Source organism: Dromiciops gliroides, chromosome X, assembly GCF_019393635.1.
Source record: "Dromiciops gliroides isolate mDroGli1 chromosome X, mDroGli1.pri, whole genome shotgun sequence".
Lineage (NCBI taxonomy): Eukaryota > Metazoa > Chordata > Mammalia > Microbiotheria > Microbiotheriidae > Dromiciops > Dromiciops gliroides.
This window is the reverse complement of record NC_057867.1, coordinates 4546366-4566204: the sequence shown is the minus strand read 5'-3', so window position 1 is coordinate 4566204 and position 19839 is coordinate 4546366. Positions and strand designations below refer to the sequence as shown.

Sequence of the window (19839 nt, the reverse complement as noted above, 5' to 3'; positions counted from 1 at the left end):
TCTACCAATATGGGGTTGGGGGGCATCTTGGAAGTTTGAGAGAGTGGCCTGGGGCACTGAGAGAAAAAATGGATTGATCTACGAATACACAGATTGATATATGTATGCACACACTTGTGTGTACATATACATGAATGTGTACATATGTATGTGCATGTGTACATATGTAGCTTCTAAAACCTAATAAGATCAGTTTAATTTTCACAAAGGCAGGATGGGGCGGGGTTGCCCAAATCCCAGCTAACAAATATAACTTCAGTGGGATAGGTGAAGCCATCACAAATTCAGATAGCCTACAGGGGGTTAGGTTTGGGGGGCTGGAAAGGCCCAGTCACCTTATCTTAGAGAAGGAAGGAGAGAGGAGGGAAGGAGGAGGGGAAGAATGGAGAGTGGAAGAGGAGGGAGAGAGGGAAGGAAGGGTGGAGGGAAGGAGGGAGGAAGCTATTTTTCCACACTAGAAGGCAGAGTCACAGGGTATTGATGGGAGCCCAGATGTGAACCTGGCAGGAAGCTCTGGCCTCCTCATCTCAGGCCCAAAGTTGTTGGGTCAGTTAGTGGGATTGCAAATTGAAGCTGGTTCCCTCCCCCTCAGTCCAGTCACTCATACTGAGGGGTGGCTAAGGCCTCCATGCAGAGGCCAGGCTTCCCATGTGGCTTGCTCTCCTCTCTCTCTCCCCTTCACCCCAGGGCCTCTCTCACACACCAGTCACTTCACCTGGTGATGAGGATGTCGGCAGAGCGGGCAAAGCGCTGCAGCAGCCTGTATTCTTCTTCAGTGAGATATTCCATGGACTGCTGGGAGTTGAGCCGGGGTCGGGTTGATCGGTAGCTTTCTCCCTTCTGCTTGTCTTCCCATGACTTGAGGGTGCTCTCAAAGGCCTGGAGATAAGAATGGCAAAGAAAGGCAGTTAAGAAAGGAGAGGGTGACTCCCTTGATGCCTGACCCACGCAGGGCCCAGGTCCCATTCCTCTTGTCTTGAGTCTCCAGGGGTCAGACTTCAGAGCTCAGCTTCCCCCAAGCCTCATCTCATACTCATCACATTAGGGGCCTTTTCTGCAGTGCAGAGGCTATTAGTACACCAATATCCTTGGGGAGGGATGCAGCACTTAGCACAGTGTCTGGCTCACTAAATGCTACATGATTGACAGGACAAAGGAGGCACTTGCTAAGTGTTGGCACTGAGGCTTGCTCACCACTGCCCTTTCCACTTTCCCCATGTAGACCAGAGCTTCCCTCCACAAAGTGGTCACCAAATGGGCACACATCTCCTTCAAGCTTAGAGGGTTTCGCTGAAGTCAGGAGCAAATGTAAAGGCTGTTTTTCATGGATCCTTAGAAGGCTGTGGGTGGGAGACCATTGGGAGCCTTGTGGATCCCTGGGCAGGGCTAAGGCTTAGCCTCTGGATCTGCATGACAGTCTAACTCAAACTTCTCACCCGGTCTCTGGTCAGCATCTGGGCTCGGTTCTTATGCTGAATTTTGATGATACCTGGGGGCTGGACCCAGGCCTCTCCATCCACTTGCACAGGCACCCCCTCATCGCCGCAGATGGTGATCTTGACCACACGGCACTGGCAGACAAAGCAATGAGGAGAGAGGTAAGAGGGGGAGCCCCAACTCAGCTCCATAAGAGCCTGCTGGCATAGCTCGGGTGCCTAAAGCAAGGTTAGGCCCCAGAGATGCTGCCTGGGTCAAGAGGTGAAGTCCAGACATCAGCTGAGGACCTTCAGAAGCAAGGCTGTGTTGTAGGCCAAAGGCCTTCTAGCTCTAGGCTGGGAGAAAAACCCAGATGCCTGACCCATCTTAAGTGGTTACCTAATTGCCTTGCCTGGCCACAACAGACTACTCCAAGGGATTCTGGAGTTCCCAGCCTCTGCCATTCACTGCTCCATACACAAATGTGCATGCCCATAACCCATGGACCAGTGAGTTCCATGGAGGCCTAGGCCTGGCCACCAGGCTCTGCCCACTGCTGCCTACCTGGGCGATGCGGTGATGCTGAAGGTTGATGACTCGGGACACGGCCATCTGGATGCTGCCAAACACTGCCACCACTTCAAGCTTCTTATCATCAAAGGAAGGTGCTCCAAAATTCTGTAGGGGGACAGTGATGAGGTTGTCCACCTTCCCTGACAGCTTGCCCAAGAGATGGGACTAGGAGCTGAGCCCAGGAGGAAGAGTAGGCCATATCTGATTCCTCCCACTGGCCCCCTGCCAGCCCCATCTCATCCAGTAGCCTTTGTCCTTTTGATATCAAAGGCCTCTTCCCTAAGTGCCAAATCCTAGGAGATGGGGGGGGGGGGTCACTGAACAGATATGAGCTGGAAAAGATGGCTGCAGACGTTCCTTGAAACTTGGAGATTCTGGGATTCTGGGTCCATATATTTGAAAGCCCCCTTTACTAAGGAGAATCTGCCCAAGGAGGTGATTGGGAGCCATGGAAAGAGAGGGATGTGGGGCCTGCATGTTTATCCCTTTCCTGGGGCCTGGCCGGTCTAAGAAGGCTGCCAACCACCTTCACTGGTTCACTTGAAATGGGTGCAGGGAGATTATTTTCCATTTTCAGGCAGGTGGTGGGCTGGGCCTGGGCTTGGACAACCAGCATGCTAATGGAAGAGAGAAAATCCCCAAGGCCTCCCATACTTAGTCTCACCCCACCCCGACTGCAGCCCCATGAAAGGCCTTTTTATCCAGCTTGGTGAGCTGTGCTCCAGGTATGTCAGCCAAGGCTGGGCTGGAACCAGGACCCAATAGACAGCCTTTGGGCTTTGGAATGCATTCCTAGCTGAGGGACTGCTTTGCCTCTCCCTATCATGGCTGAGAGTAAACTTACATTATCTTCCTTGGTGCCGCCCCAGAAGTTGATGCCTCCTGCATAGCTGGGAATGTTGAGCACGGCAATTCCCTGCAGACTAGGCAAGGCCATGATTTTACCATCACACTGGAAGAGCAAAGAAAAGATCTAGGAGTTAGTGGTTCCTGGGAAGGGGGTAAGAGGATTGGAAAGGACTTTGGGCTTTGAGGCCTTCGTTTTGCAGGGGCAAAAACTGGGGCCCAGAAATGGGAAATGAGGGTTTCTCCAGGGTCCCTTCCAGCTCATAGGGCCTATGTGACCTTAGGCAAGTCTTTTTCTCTTGAGTTTCTTCCTCTAGCTCTGAGACCTTGGGCAAGTCACTTGACCACTCTTGGCTGCCTCAGTTTCCTTTTGTGAAAGGTGAAGAGGTTGGTCTCGATGTGTGTTCTCAGTCTAGAACCATGTGGTCCTAAAGGCTCTGTGAGGGCAAATGAGGAACTCAGACAAGATGAGGCAGTATGCCATGGAGGGTAGAGAATTTTCCAGGCTTCGAAGGTCCAAGGAGCCCTTGCTTCAAGCATAGCCTCAGATCCTAGCTGTATAATCCTCTTTAGGCCACTTTCCTCATCTGTAAAATGAGGGTGTTGGACTCAATGGCTCCTAAGGTCTCTATCAGCTCTGATGCTCTAGCATCCTACAGTCTCCAAGATTCCTTCTATGTGCTATGCTCTAGAGATGGGTGCATCATGTCTGAGACAGTGCTAATATTCACCACAAGGGGGAGCAGTTCAGGAAAAGAACAGACTGTCTCAGTGGGACTTGGTTAGGGAGGGCAAAAGTAATGGAGAGAACCTTGAATGTGGAGCCAAGCCCTTAGTCTTTTCTAAGATAGAGGGAGGGGTGGTGTAGGCTTCGTGTGGCCAGTAGCCTGACACCTCTGCCCTTGTCAGCCTTAGGCCTCTTCCTGCCCAGCTTGTTCCCAGGCCATTTGGCATCAACAGAGGCAAATGTCTGGCCCAGTTGGTACCCTGGAGGCTGGGGAAGTGGTGGTGAAGGACTCATGGGATGGTTCAGAGGGCCCTTCTTCCACTCACCTCGAGCTGCACTCGCTGCTCCAGGTTCTTGTAGGTACGCTGCAGAAGTTCCTTGGTTCCCAGTACCCCATACCACATCATGTTCTTGGTGCGACTGCTGTAGGTGGGGGAGTGGAGAGAAAGGCAGTGAGGTGGGAGAACCATTGACAGAGAAGGAAAGGATGGAATGAAACTCGCCAGGTAGCAGTGAGTCTTTCCTCCTCAGGCCCTGGGAAAGAAGGTACCATGAAGCCAGCAGCTCTGGAACCTGAGCCAGGCCACTGGTTCAATATGCGTTGCGACAAGCTTGGGCCCCTGGGATCTGGAAGTCTGCCCTCTCCAGGTGTTAAGAGTGCCACCTAAGGCCCTGCAATCGAGAAGGAGCTTCTGTCTCTGTTCTTGTCATTCCACGAGGTTATAATATGAGTACATGCTGGCAGCTTTGGTGCAGGGGCAGGGCCCGTTGGAAGATGCAGCTCTCCTTTTTGTTGCGAATTGTCTGGTGCTAATGCTCAGATCAGGGGCCTATCAACTCAAGGGGAAGTGACTCAGACAGAGACTGGAGGGGTCTTCAGAGGCCTAAATTCCTGGAGAGAGCAGAGAAATCAGGTCTACAATCATCATCAGCGAGCCAGGGGCAAGAGTGGGCTAAGAGGGTCAAGAGAATGGGCATGAGGCAGCAGAGAGAGAAGAGTATCCTGCCTCTGCAGGACCTGTGGGTAACGTGCATGACCTTGGACAAGTGCATTGTAGATATGGAGTCAGGGCCCATATTTGAATCACTTAAACTCAGACAAGTCACGTCCCTTTGGAGCCTCAGTTCCTTATCTGTAAAAAGAGAGGGTTCTTGGCCTGTTTTCTGGCCTGTTGCTTCTGATGCCTTACATCTTTGTTGGCTTGTCTTCGGTCTTCGGATTTTGTTTAATATTTCTTATTTCATGGAGTCACTGTTTCCTCTCTGGCCTGTTCTAATTTTCAGGAAGTTCAGTCCTTGAGGGAGATTTCCCAGCTGTTTTTCCTCCCTAGGTATTGCCCCATCTGGCATTTTGGTTCCTTTCTTCTTATGGTCAGGACTCTCTTTTCTCTGAGATTCCACTTGGACTTCTCTTCTTCTGGGTTAACTCTTCTGGGTTTCTGTACCTCTCTGGTTGGGGTGGGGGAGTTTCTGGCTCCTTCTCTTGGCTTTTTGTTCTTCCTTCTGACACGTTTTTAGAGTTTCACTGCAGGTGATCTGGGAGGACCTGGGCTCTTCTAGGCCCAATAGGCCACCCCTGTCACCACCTAAATCTGTGATCTGAGAACTAAGAACTTGTGCTCCATGGGCACTGCCACAGAGGCCAGAAACTACTCAGGTAGTTGACAAGTGAATCCTTCTGGAGCGGATGGGGAGAGATGAAGGCTTCTGGACAGAAGTGGCAGGCAACAGAGGAGTTGAATAGGACAAAAGGCTGTTGGTCACATGTCCCTTCAGGATTCCCGTTTCTCTTCAGGGCACTCACCATCTTGCCAGGTGAGGCACAGGAAAGCTTCCCTAAGGGGAAAAGTGGGCACAGCTTGTGTAGGCCTTTCGAAAAAGCCAATTATGTTCCCTGAAAGCAGAGGCTCCTCTCTTTGTAAAGCCTAAGTGAGGGAAGGTTCACCAAGGGGGCACAGCCCAGCACGTGCCATGCCAAGTGCAGCCAGCAAGATTAGATCCACCATGCAGGATCTCTGCAGTGACCGGAAGGGCCAGGTGGCATGTGGCAAAAAGAGTGACTGAGTCCTGGACCAGGGGCCATTCCACTTAAGTCCTTCCATCAGCTGCTGCTGCCACAGACTAACGTTCCCCACTTTGGGTTTCAGGGGGGAAAGAGGTGGCAGCACCTATTCTCTTTGCTGTGTTCTGCCAGATAGCAGGGAAGGAGACTCATTGTCAAAAATCAGATCTCCATGGAGTCACTTAAGCAACATGACTCCCAACTGTTGGTACTGTGAGGAGAAAGGGCAACAAGGGAAGAGTCACTTGGAACATGCCTGTGTCCAGCGGAATGGGCCCCAGACAGATGAGGCTGGCACACTTCTCTCTCCTGCCAGAGGATTGAGGATGGCTAAAAATGCCTAAGGTGGGGTTGGTGTATTTGGATTGGCCTGGCTGCCAGTCATGAGAAAGAGCGTGGGGAACAGGAGATGCTCGTAGGTGCCCATATTGGTTTGGGGTGGCATCTTTGGGAGTTGGGGCCAGAGAAGCAAGTGATAAGGAAAGCTGTGATCAGGTCCAGCCTCAAGGTACCTCTCTTAATGGTATCAGCTGAGTTTCCTTTTAGCTGCCAGACCCCAGAGAAGGGGGGGGGGGAGGCTTCAGCATGTTACAGGGATGTGGCAAATCCCCCCTAGGCTCATTCCTGGTGAATGAATGAATGCCGTTGCCATTTTTCAATCTCTATGCTGAACTTGCCAAGATAACTGAAAGATTTGGGGGAGTTACTGCAGAATCAAGACATGTTTAGCCAGATACAATCCAGTTTCTTTCTGGTCCTAATGTTTCAGGATTTGATCATATGGTGAAATGAACAAGAAAGGCCCAAGCAGATACACAGTGGGCAAGAATGGGGAAACAAGCTTGGATACCTTGGGTTTGTAGATGGTGGAGACTGGGACCCAAATTCCAAATGGAGCCACATTTGGGGCCTCTGCTGCTGGCAGCCATCGTGATCCTAGCTTGTGCTCAGATGTAGGCCAGGTAAGACCCATCCCCAGAGCCAGTGTGGAATTGGGCTTTTTGTTTAATCTGACTAGTCCCTGGAATGTGGACCCAGGAATCCCCCAAAGGTCAGTGAGTATGTGATTGGAACAGAAGCAGCCCTCTCAGCGACTGTATCGCAGAAACATTGCTGTCTCCCCCAGCTCTGCTCCCTACTTGGCCTTGGGGAAATGACCCTCCTTATTTTGGGGCACTGCCTGACTACTTGTCTTTGACCTAACTCTGGACACCCAAGCTCCAGCTATATATTGAGCTGTCCTCTGGGAAAGGAAGAGGCAAGATAAGTCAGAACAATGAAGGGTTCAAGGGCAGATGCCCAAGACCAAAAATCATGCCCCAAAACCCAGATCTCAGAGTGCAGACGTCCACAAGATTGGCTGTTGGAAGAGTAATATTCTTCAGTATTGGAAGGGGCATTAACCTCATTCTGCTTGGGCCCAGAGAGCAACAGAGAGAAGATTCAGGAAAGCATATGGAGGCTTGGGGGTGAGGAAACATTTCTGAACAATCAGAACTGTCCCACAATGGGACTCATGCATGTGGGGGCGTGGGGGGGGTATGTGAGGGAGTGTGTGTGTGCGCGCGCACGTGTGTAGTTTTTGTTTCCATCTGGGAAAGATGCTAAACAAGGGAGTGTGGACAGATGTGTGAGGGCATGGGGGTGCCTCTCTTTTTCATACCTGCACTTCTTGGGGTGTTCATCCCTTTTGTTGTTGAACTCCAGAGAAATCTTCGCATCCAGGCCAATACCAAAATAGTTGTTCATGACGCACTTTTCAGAGAATTGACTAAAATCAACAGATGAGAAGAATACAGAGATTAGTTTTTGAACTGGGCATGGGGAGTATTGAGTGGGAGCTATTGCCACCATCACCCACCATGACAGCCAGCATTCCCCCAGGGACCTGCCAGGGTCAGGCCACATGTGCAGTCCCTAGGGATGCATTCAGGTATGGAGAATGAATGGCTCAACCACCACCATCAAGATGAGATCAGAACAAGTCTTGGATGAGTTGTCAGAGGGAGTGCACAGGTCCATGGAGTAGCCCTACCCTAAGGCTGAAGTCCCAAGTGGAATGCCTACTAAAAAGATGCCCTGATCACCTTAAAGAGAGGCAGTGTGCTTGTTATCTGGGAGAGGGAGAGACAGGTGGCTTTGGAGTCTTGAGCCCTGGGCCCCAGTCCTGGCCCCACCACTTGTTACCTGTGGGACTCTGGGTAAATGTCTTCTCCTTCTTGGTTTATAAGGGGACATTTCAGGTCCCTTCTAGCTCTAAAATTCGTTCGCCCTCTAAGACCGTCGAGTGTGAGTGGCTGGTGTGATCCTCCCTGTGGATTCTAGACTAGAATGATTTCTCTTCTCAGATGGCAAGGTCATAGAGAGAGGGGCTCATTGGGCAGACTTTCTTCTGGACCCCATGAAGAAGCAGTGACATTTTCAAACCCCTATCTAGAGACAATTCTGGGGAGGAGGAGGAGCCCTGAAGAGGGCTGTAAAGTAGACAGCTCTTTGGGGCCCCAGCTTTGTACTATACAATATGCATGTGAGCCCACCCACACTATGGCCTGAGTTTGAATTCTGGCTCTGCTACTGGATGCTTGTGTGGCCTGTGACAAGTCGCTTCACCTCTAGGGGCCTCAGTTTTCCCATCTGTAAAGTGAGGGAGTCAGCCTCAAAGAACTCTAAGATCCCTTTCTACCTACAACTCCTACTGTCAGCATGTGCTGAGAGCAGTGCCTTCATTCGATTAAAAAATGGAAAGCCAAATGGAAAGGCTTTTCTCCTTAGCCCATTCATTGGCCCATCTCTTGGAGCAGCCTCTCTTATGGCTCTGGCCTTGGATATATATGGGCACAGAAGGGAGGCAAGGGGGAGTGACATAGTGGAGTATGGAGGCCCCTGCCTGTGGCACCTTGCCAGCCAACCTCCCACCTGGCAGTGTGTCCAGCCGCTGACAGCTACCCTCACTCGTCTGTAGGTGAGTTCTTGCCTGGGGATGGTCAGGAAGAACATGGCGTCACTAGAGGACCCATACTTACATGGTGACGGGCTCCTCAGCAAAGTTGCTCGAGCTTGAGTCATCAGGTTGGTCCAGAAAGACAGATGACGCGGTGGAGGACACAGTGTCTCGGCGGGAATCTGGCCAAAGACACATCACCACTCAGTTCAGATCTACTCATCCTGCACTGGGCTTTTGGGTAATGCCTTTTTCCTCTCAGGTACTTGTATGTCTCTTTCATCATTTGCATCCTCATTTAGCTTCCCCTACCCAGCCCTGCCAATTGCCACTGGACCACCTTTGGACCCAGGGACCAGTAATCCCAGAGCATCATGGGTAGAGTGCTCAGAGCACACCCCATGCCTACCCTTCAGCCTGTTCCCACTGGGGGAGGGGGGTTTGAATAGGCTCCATCAGCTGGTAATGGTTAAGTCTGGGCAAATTGTGTTTGCAATGGTACCTTCTCCTCCCTAGGTGGGTCACCCAGGACCAAGCCAAGGAAGTTCTCTCTGTTCCTGAATTGTCAAGTGATGGAGAAAGCAAATGTGAGTAAACAGACTGATTAGGCAAGTGGTTCCCATCTGGCCTCTTCCCAATGGCTGCTGGGGTTCCCTAATGGCCCCAAGCCATCTTACATCTTACAGTGTGAAGTCTCTAAAAAGAGGGGAGGGGAATGATGAGCTTTCACCTTCCTCCTCTGGAAGCCCGAGTCCTGGGCCCAGGTTGAGCAAAAGAAGACAAAAGGGCTAGGGGCCCTCACTGAGATCTTCAGATTCCTAGCTGATTTCCTCTGAGCTGCTGTCCTTGAAGCCAAGTCTGGGCTCAGACATGCTTGGGTAAACTTGTTTTGTTCATCAACTGCTATGCAGAAGGGGAGAGAGGACACTAGAGGAGCTTGTCATATTCAGGCCAAATGCCCCAGGTTTGGGGGTCTCCAGGCCTGGCTGCCAATGCTAGCTGGGCCTAGTCCCTCTTGTCTACCAGCCTGGCGGCCTATCCCCTGCTTCCAGTCTCCTCCTCACCTCTCCATCTGCTTTTCATAGATGTCACAGATACAGTTGGGAGGGCCCTGAGGAACAACCTAATCCAGTTTAAGGTTGGGGGCTGGCCCAAAAGCTTCCTGGGTGAGTCCTGGGCCCTCTACTCATCTCTCCTTATTCATTCACACACGTATTATTTCAACTAGTCTTTGTACACAAACCATGTGAGAATCAATGAATTCACAAGCATTTGTTAAGTGCCTACTATCAAGGGGTGCTGAAGCACTAACAATCCACTGAGTTTATGCCTGGCTCTGACCTCTCCCTTTCTCTACTCTGTGCCCTGCTTACTTCTCTGCACCACAGGCCTCCTGCCACTGACTTCGCCCTCCTCCTGAGTTGGTGCCACAGGGCATAGCATTAACCTTGTACAACTGACTGCTGCCTACAGGGGCTGCCTGCTGGCCACAAGGAGGGCCTGGCTACCACATGACAATCCTCTCTGCTGCTGAGCACCAGGGCCACATGATATGTAGAGGGAGCTTGCTCTCACCCAGACCCCTGAGACAGTGGGGTAGGTTGTGGATAGATTAAGCAACTCCTCTGCCCTCTAAGCTTCCCTAGAGGTGCCAAAGGGTCTGCTAGGCCTTCCTCTTCAGACACAGAAGCACTGGCCCCAGACATGTTTATGGCCTCTTTGGGCCTGGGCCAGTTCTTGGAGGCCGGGTCACTGATTTTACCCAGTGGTGAGGTACAGGAGAGATGGTCTTCCAGGAAAATTTTTTGTCCTTCCCCCCGCCCCCCCAATCTGGCCTTCAGGCCTAGACCCCTTACCTTGTTCCGCCTGCTCAATGATCTGCCTCAAAGCCTTCTTCAGGCTGTTAGCTCTCAGCACCATCTGATCCTTGGATTTGAAGGCCGGGGGCACCAAGCTGGAGGGCTGGCACACCTCTGCAGGGGCACCGCCCACAGCTCCCCCTTCAAAGTCATCCTCATCGCCCTCATCCTCTTCCTCTGCAGCCGGAGCAGCCAAAGGGGTGTAACCACCTGAAGCGGCCTGGGGCTCCGTCTCCAGCTCCCGAATCAGCATATCTGTTCTGTTGCTCACTGGGGTACACTGCAACAGACAGGACCAGGGGCCCATCAGAAAGCAGCCCATGGAATACCAAGGGGATAAAAAGGAGCCCTGGAGGAAGCCAGCGGGAAAGAGTTCAAAGTCTGGGCCAGGGAAAAGGAAAGAAAGGAAGGGAGATGCACAGAGACGAGAGACCAAGAGAGAGAGATGGCGGTGGTGGTGGCGGCGGCAGCAGCAGCTGCCGGAGCCAAATCAGTCACTTTGCTGCATGGTGCCCTTTTTTATTGCTGTGAAGAAAAGCACCAGGTATGTGTTCGCATGACTAGATGGCTGGTGTCCATGGACGGGGACATGCAGTATGTACAGGGCACTGATGTACAAGAGGTGTGTTGCCTTAGGGAATCCATTCCATGGGTGTACCCAGCTTAGGTATACATCCATGTGCATGTGACTAGTTTACAGTGAATATATGTATGCATGCATGCTTGTATGTGTGGCCATGTGTACAGGTGTACTTGTACATTGGCCTGTGCGTCTGATACACCCATGCATATTATGTGGCCGTGTGCATGTGGCATCTGTGCACGTCTCTGAGGTCCTCGTGTAGGCAGTACTACCCTGTGATGTTAGCTAGGATAGGGTAGACCCAAATGTCAGATACTGGAGAGTGCTGTGGAGCTGAATGCATGGACATGGGTCTGAGATACACGCCTATGTATGTGGATGTTGGTTGGTAGGTTGGTGTTTGTCCTTCATTCTCAAAAAGGACCACACCATGGGGATGATGTCATGACTTGCACTGAATTGAAGTGAGGGAGGCCTGTGCAAGGTCACCAACCTCACTCTCTCCTGCAGAGCCATCAGGGTCTAGTGGCAAAATATAGATTAGGATGCTTGGAGATGGTCTCAGAGGTTTAAGGCAGTTGGGGTTAAGTGACTTGCCCTGGGTCACACAGCTAGTAAGTGTCTGAGGTGAGATTTGAACTCAGGTCCTCTGGTATGTGCTGGCAGCAAGCTAGCTTCAATTGCCATCCTGAGTCTGACGTGGCCCAGCCTTGACAGGGTGTCCCCCTGAGAAGTAGCTTCCCTTCTCCCTAGCCTGATCTCTAGGAGCCAGGAGGCTTGTACCCCTGACTCTGTGCAGGGGACGGGGGAGCCTGGATGGCCAGCCCCCATGGAGCTCTGCAGTAGTGACCCTGTCATGTAGCAGGGCCAGCCAGCTAGGGGAGGCAAGGCAAGGCAGGGACCTTCCTCTCTTGGCTATGGCTTCTGCTTCCTGCTAATCCTTTGTGGTTTTCTTGTGGGATCTGTCAACTGACCACAAATTCATTGATGGTGCTGCCCAGAAACCTGGCTGGCTGAGACAGATGGCACAGCGGGGGGCGACGTCATTCCAGCCTTATCAGCAGGGATCTGAGGCTTCCACAAGGGAACAGAATCAACCAGAGAGCCCTATGGCTTCCTCTTACCCATCTAGGGCTACCTTCAGCCTGTGGTCATCAGCAAGTCTTAGAAAGGCAAGTAGCATTTATCTCTGAGCTAGGCATGGACAAGGAACCCAGCAAGACACCAGCCCTTTCCCTCCTTTCCTTCTTCCATCCTTCCCTCCCTTCTTTCCTCTTCTCTCCTTCCTTCTCTCCATCCCTTCCTTCCTTTTTCTGTCCTCACCTTCCCTCCTTCCTTCCCTCCTTCCTTCCTTTCTCTCTCCCTCCCTTCCCCCTTCCCTCCCTCCTTCCCTCCTCTTCCCCCTACTTCCCTTCATTCTTCACTCCTTCCTTCCCTCCCTCCCTTCCCCTTCCCCCCTCCTTTCCTTCTCCCCTCCCTCCTCCCTTCTTTCCCACCTTTCTCTTGGCACCACAACCAGGTCCCCGTGTTCTCAGGGAGGGACAGCAGCAGTGATCAGCACAGAGGCATCAGGAGGTCTCACCATGTCCCCTGGCCATGGCCACACAGGCCCCTATCTCCCTGGAGACAGCAGCCATGGCTGTGCTTCCCCCCAACCTTCCCTTCTGGCCTTAGGACTGAGCTCTCACCTGTCCAGCCCTACGTGTGAGCATTCCTCCGGGGGCCTCCCAAGTCATTACGCTCCACCTGAAGGGAAGGTAGAAATAGGGATTTGTGGCACTGCTGTGTCCCAGACCCACCTGGGCCACCAGAGAGCCATGCTAAGTGTGGAAAGAGACTGGCCAAATGGGTACAGCCCTTTACTTTGTCAATGGGTTAGCTTGCCTGGGGTGGGGTGGGGCCACACCTGGGCAGTCTTTTGGATGTGGCCCAGCCCGTCTCCCACAATTCAGTGGGCCTGGGAGGGACATGAGATATCTTTCAGCCTTCCAATCTCAGGGCCCTGGCCACTAATTCCACAGGTGGTAATGGAGAAGTATAAGGAATAGGGCAGGAGTAGGGCAGGAGTGGGGCAGGGGTGGGGGTGGGGGCAAGAAGGAAGGGGATTCAGCCCTGGCTGGGGCTACCCTCACCTCTCTCTGCTCCTGGAGGAGATGGGCCACCACTGTTTCAATGGTGATGAATTCACAGAGGCAAGGAGGCTCTTTTAGCCATCCTCCTCCCCCATCTCTTCCCATCCCCACCACTGCTCCCTGTGCCCCAGGGTCCTAGGTCACTAGGGTGAGGCTACTCTCTCCTCCCAGGAACTCAAGAGCAAAGATGATGTGGAATCTCTCACATCCATGGGATGTGGTTTAGAGGAGAGACTTGGGTCCAGTTTGGAGGGAACACGGAAGTATGTAGCTGCCCAGCCTGGCCTCTTAGGGAGGCAGGGGGCCTGCTGGGATATGCCTCCTGCTTGCTAGAGAATGGCCTCTGATGGGAAGGAGAGTGGGCAGCTGCCTACACTCTAAGGAGGGAAGGAGAGTGGGGCAGCGCTGCCGTGTACCTGTCCAGCATCTTGGTGGTGGCCCGCTCCATCTTCTCCAGAATCTGTAGGAGCTGAGTGTCGTCATCACACAGGCTTCCCCAGCCCAGCACACGGGCCAGGTCGTTGCCAGTTCCCAGGGGCAGAACCCCAAGCTGGCACTGCAGCAAAAAGGAGAACAACAGGGTCTCAAACGGAAGCTCACTGAGAGAGGGGCTGTTTGCTTCTGTGTCTACCTCTCCTATACCCAGTGTACCATTACATGAAGTAGGTGGCTAGATGGAGGGAAGGCAGACAGTCTGGTTATCTCAGGAGCATGTACCACAGCCTGGCTCAGGTCTGGGCTGCCCAGTGATTGGGGTGGGAGGGCAAGTTCACTGTCCTGATGACTACTTCCTCTGGAGTTTCTCCATCTTTTCATTCCTCAGTTCCCCGCCCCCCATCCAGGGCTTCTTTCCTGGGGGTGAAGTGAGAGGGCCTCTGTTTGGCCCTCCTGCCAATTCCTTGCCTTCTCATGCCCACAGCTGGCTGAGCAGGCAAGGGAGCAGCTGAAGGCCCGAGATGGGGAAGCACATGCTTGCATTAGTATTTGATAAAAGTAGGAGGCCAGTGAAGTGAAAATGTTCACCTTCCTAAACCCAAACCAATCAGGCCTTTTCAGAAATGTGTGGTGGGCACGGTACCCATGCTCACCTGTTTGTGTAATCCAAGAGTGTCAATTTCGGAGAGAACCCAGCCCACGCTGCCATCTCCACCACACACCAGGATCCGGAAGGTGGAGAACCTCTGGAACAGACGGAGCCTGGGGGAGCGGGGCGGGGGGTGGCGGGAAGAGGGAGAGGGCAAGAAGAAAAGCTCAGATGAGGAGCAGGAGGTGGGCACCCCTCTCCTGGAAAGCATTGGCCACTCCTGCCTTCAGCTGTTGCCCTCCTCCCTAGAGGCTTTGTCTGTCCTGGTCCAACTTGCCCTACCTAGGTGGCAGCAAAAGCAGTGCCAGCTTGGTGATGGGAAGGAGGGATGTGCCATTTTTCTCCTCATTTTCCAGAAGAGGAAGCTGAGGCTCAGAGACAGCAAGTGTCTTGGCCAGGTAGAAGTGTCCAAGGCAGGGCTTTGTGACACAAAAGCCAGCTCTCTAGCCTGTGAAAAATCTTGACTGACTGTCCGCGACTCCATATTGCTTCAGCGCCAGGCTGAAGACAACTCTCACTCAGATGGGCATGGGGAGGGGGCAGTAGGTACTATGTGAACTCGGGGGCCAACTCTGGTTTCTAGTTCCCAGGCCTCAGTACCTGAGGGGCCACACCTTCCATGTTCTGTCCAGCACTGCCCCCACATATCCTCCCTAGTGAACTGTGACAGCCCCACTCTTTTCCCAGGAAGTGGGGCCAAAGGGCCCAGATTTGGCATGGCCCAGGGCCATCAGCGGGGGACGTCAGAACCCGGGCTAGACTGGGAAGCCCCTCAGAGCGCCCTGTAGCATCCATCAGGGGTGCCGGGGGCAGAGACCTGGGCAAGGGGAGAGGAGATGGAACTCTGGAAGTTTGTCTGAGGCTCTTCAGCAGTATGGCCCTGGGCCTGCCTCTTAGGTAGGAAGCTTGTAGACCTTGGTGCCAAAGGACCCAGGTTCACATTATGCTTCTGAGTGACCCTGGACAAATGCCTTCCTTTCTCTGGGTCTTAGTTTTCCTGTTTGTCCGGTGAAGCCATCAGACTTGGTGCTTCGAAGTATCTAAAACTTGGGCTCACATTCTACTAATCCTGTTTACTAGCTGAGTGACCTTGGGCATGTCACTTCCCAGTTTCCTAATCTGTAAAATGAGGGGATTGGCCTAGATGATCTTGAAGGGCCCTTCTAGCTTTATTAGCTACATGATGCCAAGAGCCCTGTTTTCTCCTAAGCCCCAGGTGGGAAGAAGCCTTTCTTCTATGGTCAAGCTCACTTACCCCAGGTGAGGCCCCCCATTCATCAGGTCAAACACCTGTGCTGGGTTCAGGAACTGTTTGAATTTCCGGAGGAAACGAACACCTTGATTGTCACCACTCTTGGAATTGACAAAAGCAAGTAGAGGGCTGGAGCAGGCTCCTGGGCAAGAGGCCTTCCAGAACCCTGGAAAAACCAAAATCCCTGATCTAGAGCGTCGCCAAGAGCAGGTAAGAGGCGAGCGAGGAACGTCAGATGCCATCCACCTCCACTGGGCCCCCCAACACCGAACGGGGATGGACAGGACAGGCTCAAGGGCCAGAGTCCCACCTTCCTGAGTGGCAGAGGCCACCATGACACAGCTATGCCTTGGGCTTTAGCCTGAGTGACTGATGCCAGTCCTTGGACTAACAGGAGCAAAGTGTTGGCATAGGAACCCAATCCTGGTTGGCCCTGACACCAAAGGCATTCTCTGAGTGCTGCTGCTTGGAGGAGGCAGAGGTCAGATACAATGTCTCAGGCAGGTGGACCCCCTCATGCTTGTGAGGAAGCCCCAGGAGTTATGAAGGAAGGGGTCCCTGAAGGATGCCATATCAGAAATGAGTCCAAACACCAGAACCCTGTCCCGCTGCCTTCCCTCCCCCACCCGTTACCTGAACAGTTGGTAAGCCCAGCAAGAGCTCCACCACAATGAACAAAGGGTGCCCAGGTTGGAAATATCTAAGGTCTGTGGTTAAAGGTGGGATGGGGGAGGCTGAAATGCCACAAGAAAAATGGGTGAAAATGCCTCTGATGGTCATGGGAGGGCAAGACTGCTTGAGACAGTCAAGGGATAACTCTGATGCTGCAGGGAATGGAATTAACTCCCCCATAAATCTTGAGAGGCTAGAAAGGAAGTGGGTGTAATTGAAGGACAGAAGCACCAGATGATGGGGGGTGGTGTTCAAGAGCATATGGGTGAAAGAAATATGGATGACGAGAACTTGGGACAGCTGGCTGGTCATGGAGTGAGAGAGGGCATCCTGAGGGAAAGGTCTTAATCATAACTAAACTGAGGGAAGGAGGATGCCCCAAGCTTCCTGTGCCCATCTCCAACATGCCTAGCATAGGATACCATGGGCCTTGAATCAGTAAGCCAGTAACTGGGATCTGTGGTACTGGACCACAGAAAGCATTGTGATGAACCCAAGTACAACTATAGCTGAAAATGAATTTGCTCCTCACAGCTGAGGAGCAAAAGGAGAGGGTCAGGCCAGGGAAGGGCCTCAGACACAGTCGCTATTTTCTCCCATCTCTCCTATATAATCGGGTTGCACATATTGTCTTGTTCCCCTCTAAGATTTCTCACTGCCATCCCCACTGGTGCCACCCCAAGCAGAGACCATGTGTCTTGGCCCACCCATCTGGCCAATTTCAGTGGATTACTCAGTTGGGCTGCAGGAGTTACAGTGGGAAGGGCCCTTGCAAAGTCCACTTCATTGTCATTCTCTCCCTCCTTTCCTCCCCCTCTTCTGTATGTTCACACACCTGCCAAACTAGACTATTTCTAGCTCCCTGTCTCTGTGCCATGCTTTCCGACCTCTGTACCTTTGTCCATGCTTTTCCTTATACTTAGAATGTCCCTTTCTACCTCTTCTCCATGTTAAAATCCTGACCATTCTTTTAGGGTCCCACTCACATGCCATCTCCTGCCCCCTCCTCAAGTACTCATGACTTTCTCCTCCTTGTTGGGCACTTGGTTTACACCTGTGGTCTACTTATTCATTGGCAATTCATCCTTCTCTCCACTGACCTCCCTCTCTCTGTTCCCTTAACCTCCTCCTCAGCTGAGAACAAGGTCAGAGACAGAGCTTATCCATTCAAGCTGCTCCCAGAATTCGTTCCTCTTTCCTTTCAGTCTCTGAGGACAAGGTGGCTTTACTCCTGCCTCAGTCTCCTCTCTCTCCTGGTGTCCTCCTTTCCCCTCAAAGATGTGCTCCCTCAATCACTGCTGCCCCAAAGCCTTCATGCATTTTCACTGCACTGGTAACAGGTCTTCTCACCTTCACTGTCTCATGCATCGTAGGGCCGGCCTACCTTTCCAGCATCAGTCTCACACTACTCTCCCCCATGTATTCTGTGCTTCAGGGACAATGAGCAACTTCTGATCTCCCAAATGAGGCTTGGACTTTCCTGCCTCTGCTCTTTTGCTTAGGCTGTTATTAAATCAGGAGTGTTTCCCTTCTTAGCCTACACAATTAGCATTGATTTAGAAGACGACATGTAAGATGTACTGATCAAATCTGTGGATGACACAAGGCTGGGGAAGATAATTAAAATACTGGGTGAGAGACTCCGGAGCCAAAGTGATCTCAAGAGCTTTGAATGCCTAGATGAAGCCAACAGGTCCTGTACTTTGGTTAAAAAAAAAATCAAACCCAAAACCCACCAACATCAAATGCACAACGATAGTCGGGGGGGGGGGGGAAGGTTTGGCTTTGAACCGAGGGTTTTAGTGGACCACAGAACCCATAGGAGTCAGTTGCTTTAAAGTCAGTGCAATCTTAGTTACATTGATAGTTGTGTCGAGATTATCAAACTATGTACTCTGTCCAGTGTACGTGCTCAGACCTGGATGCTGCACGCTAATGGGAGGCAGGTCTTATTATCATATGAGGAACACAGGAAGGAACTAGGAATACTTAGCCTGGAGAAGAGAAGACTTGGGGGAAGGGGAAGGAGGAGCCTTTGCTCTGCTTGGCCTCCCTGGGCAGAAGCCGGAGCAATGGGTGAGCATTAGGGAAGCAGAACTCCACGTACCACAAGGAGAACCTTTCTGACTCTTAGCAGAGGGAGGGCAGGGGCTGTGCTTCTGTGTCCGTGCACTTTCCTGCTGCCCACAAACACGCCCATGTCTCCCCCGAGCCACACCAAAAGCCATTACTTGATTCCTTCCATCCCCTGCAGTATACTGCCCTTTGTGGCTGCCCTTTTAAGGTGCCTCTAATTTCTCTCCTCTCACTCCCTCTTAACTTAACCCTCCCAAATCTGGCTCCTGAGCCACCTTCTCATTGCATCCAAACCCCTTCTCTCCAAAGCTGCCAATGAGCTCTTAATTGTCTGATCTACCAGCCCTTCCTCAGTCCTCATCCTTCTTGCCCTTTCTGTAAGCCTTCAATGCTACTGCCCACCCTATTCTCAATCTTCTCTCCTCTCTGGGCTTTCTGGACACCGTTCTCTCCTTGTTCTCTTTCTCTCAGACTACTGTTGCCTCTCAGCTCCCTTTGCTGGATTGTCATCCAGGTCACACCCCCTAACCTCAGGTGTTCCACAGGTCTCTATCTTGGGCCCCCTTCTCTTCTCCCTCTATTCTACCTCACTGGGTGATCTCTTCAGCTCCCATGGATTGAATGACTTTCTATGCTAAACATTCTCAAATCGCCCTATCCTGTCCTAATCTTTCAAACTAGAAGTCCAGTAGACTTCTTCAACTCAACATGTCCAAAACAGAACTCGCTATCTCTTCCCCCAAACTCTCCCCCTTCCAAATTAAAGCACCATCATCCTCCCAAGTCCCCCAGCCCCATAACCTAGGTATCATCCTCGGCTCCCATCTCTCACCCAACATATCCAATCTGTTGCCAAAGCCTATTGATTTCACTCTTGCAATATCTCTCATATGCCCCCTCCTCTCTTCTGACATAGCCACCCTCCTGGTGCAGACCCTCATGCCTAGACTATAGCTAATAGCTGAAGAGGAGGGGGTTTCTGCCTGTCCTCTCCCCACTACAATTCACCCTCCATTCAGCCATTAAAGTGATTTCCCTAAAGCACATGTCTGACCATATCATCTTCTACTCAGTAAACTCCTGTGGCTCCCTAGTATCTTCAAGATCAAATACAAAATCTGTTTGGCATTCAAAGACCTTTAGAACCTAGGACCCCCCACCCCAGTCTTTTTACATCTTACCCCACTCCAGGTACTCTCCATTCTAGGCACTTATTCTTGCCGGCTGTCCTCTGTGCCTGGAATGCTCTTCCTTGTCTCTGCCCACTGGCTTCACACCCCAGCTAAGATCTCGCTTTCTACGGGAAGCCTTTGCCAGCTCCTCAGTCTCATGCCTTCTCCTATCACATACTGTTTGTTAGTCTGGGAGATCCTCGAGGGCAGGGACTGGCATTTGCCTTGCTTTGTGTCCCAGAACTTAGCCCAGTGCCTGGCATAAAGTAAGTTCTTGATAAATGCTTCTTGACTGTCTCTCCCCCTTTGTCCTCTGCCATGGACCATTACTGTATTTCCCTTCCTTCCCTCCCCCTCTTCTATATCCTCACACACCTGCCAAACTAGACTCTTCCTAGCTCCCTGTCTCTGTGTCATGCAGGTGCCAACTCTACCTCCTGGAGT

The 19839-nt window shown here is 52.0% G+C and overlaps 1 protein-coding gene across 1 annotated transcript in view; it reads right to left on the bottom strand.

Annotated features, from left to right (window-relative positions):
• Positions 1-19839, bottom strand: part of DGKK (diacylglycerol kinase kappa) — a 145034-nt gene that overhangs the window by 13234 nt on the left and 111961 nt on the right. The window contains exons 9-20 of the mRNA XM_043974250.1: positions 15479-15641; positions 14228-14336; positions 13556-13695; positions 12696-12753; positions 10422-10704; positions 8648-8747; positions 7288-7395; positions 3889-3985; positions 2834-2941; positions 1981-2094; positions 1437-1571; positions 716-879 (exon numbers count right to left, since the gene is read on the bottom strand). Coding sequence (XP_043830185.1) covers positions 716-879; positions 1437-1571; positions 1981-2094; positions 2834-2941; positions 3889-3985; positions 7288-7395; positions 8648-8747; positions 10422-10704; positions 12696-12753; positions 13556-13695; positions 14228-14336; positions 15479-15641 — 1579 coding nt within the window. The remainder of the gene's footprint in view (positions 1-715; positions 880-1436; positions 1572-1980; positions 2095-2833; positions 2942-3888; positions 3986-7287; positions 7396-8647; positions 8748-10421; positions 10705-12695; positions 12754-13555; positions 13696-14227; positions 14337-15478; positions 15642-19839) is intronic.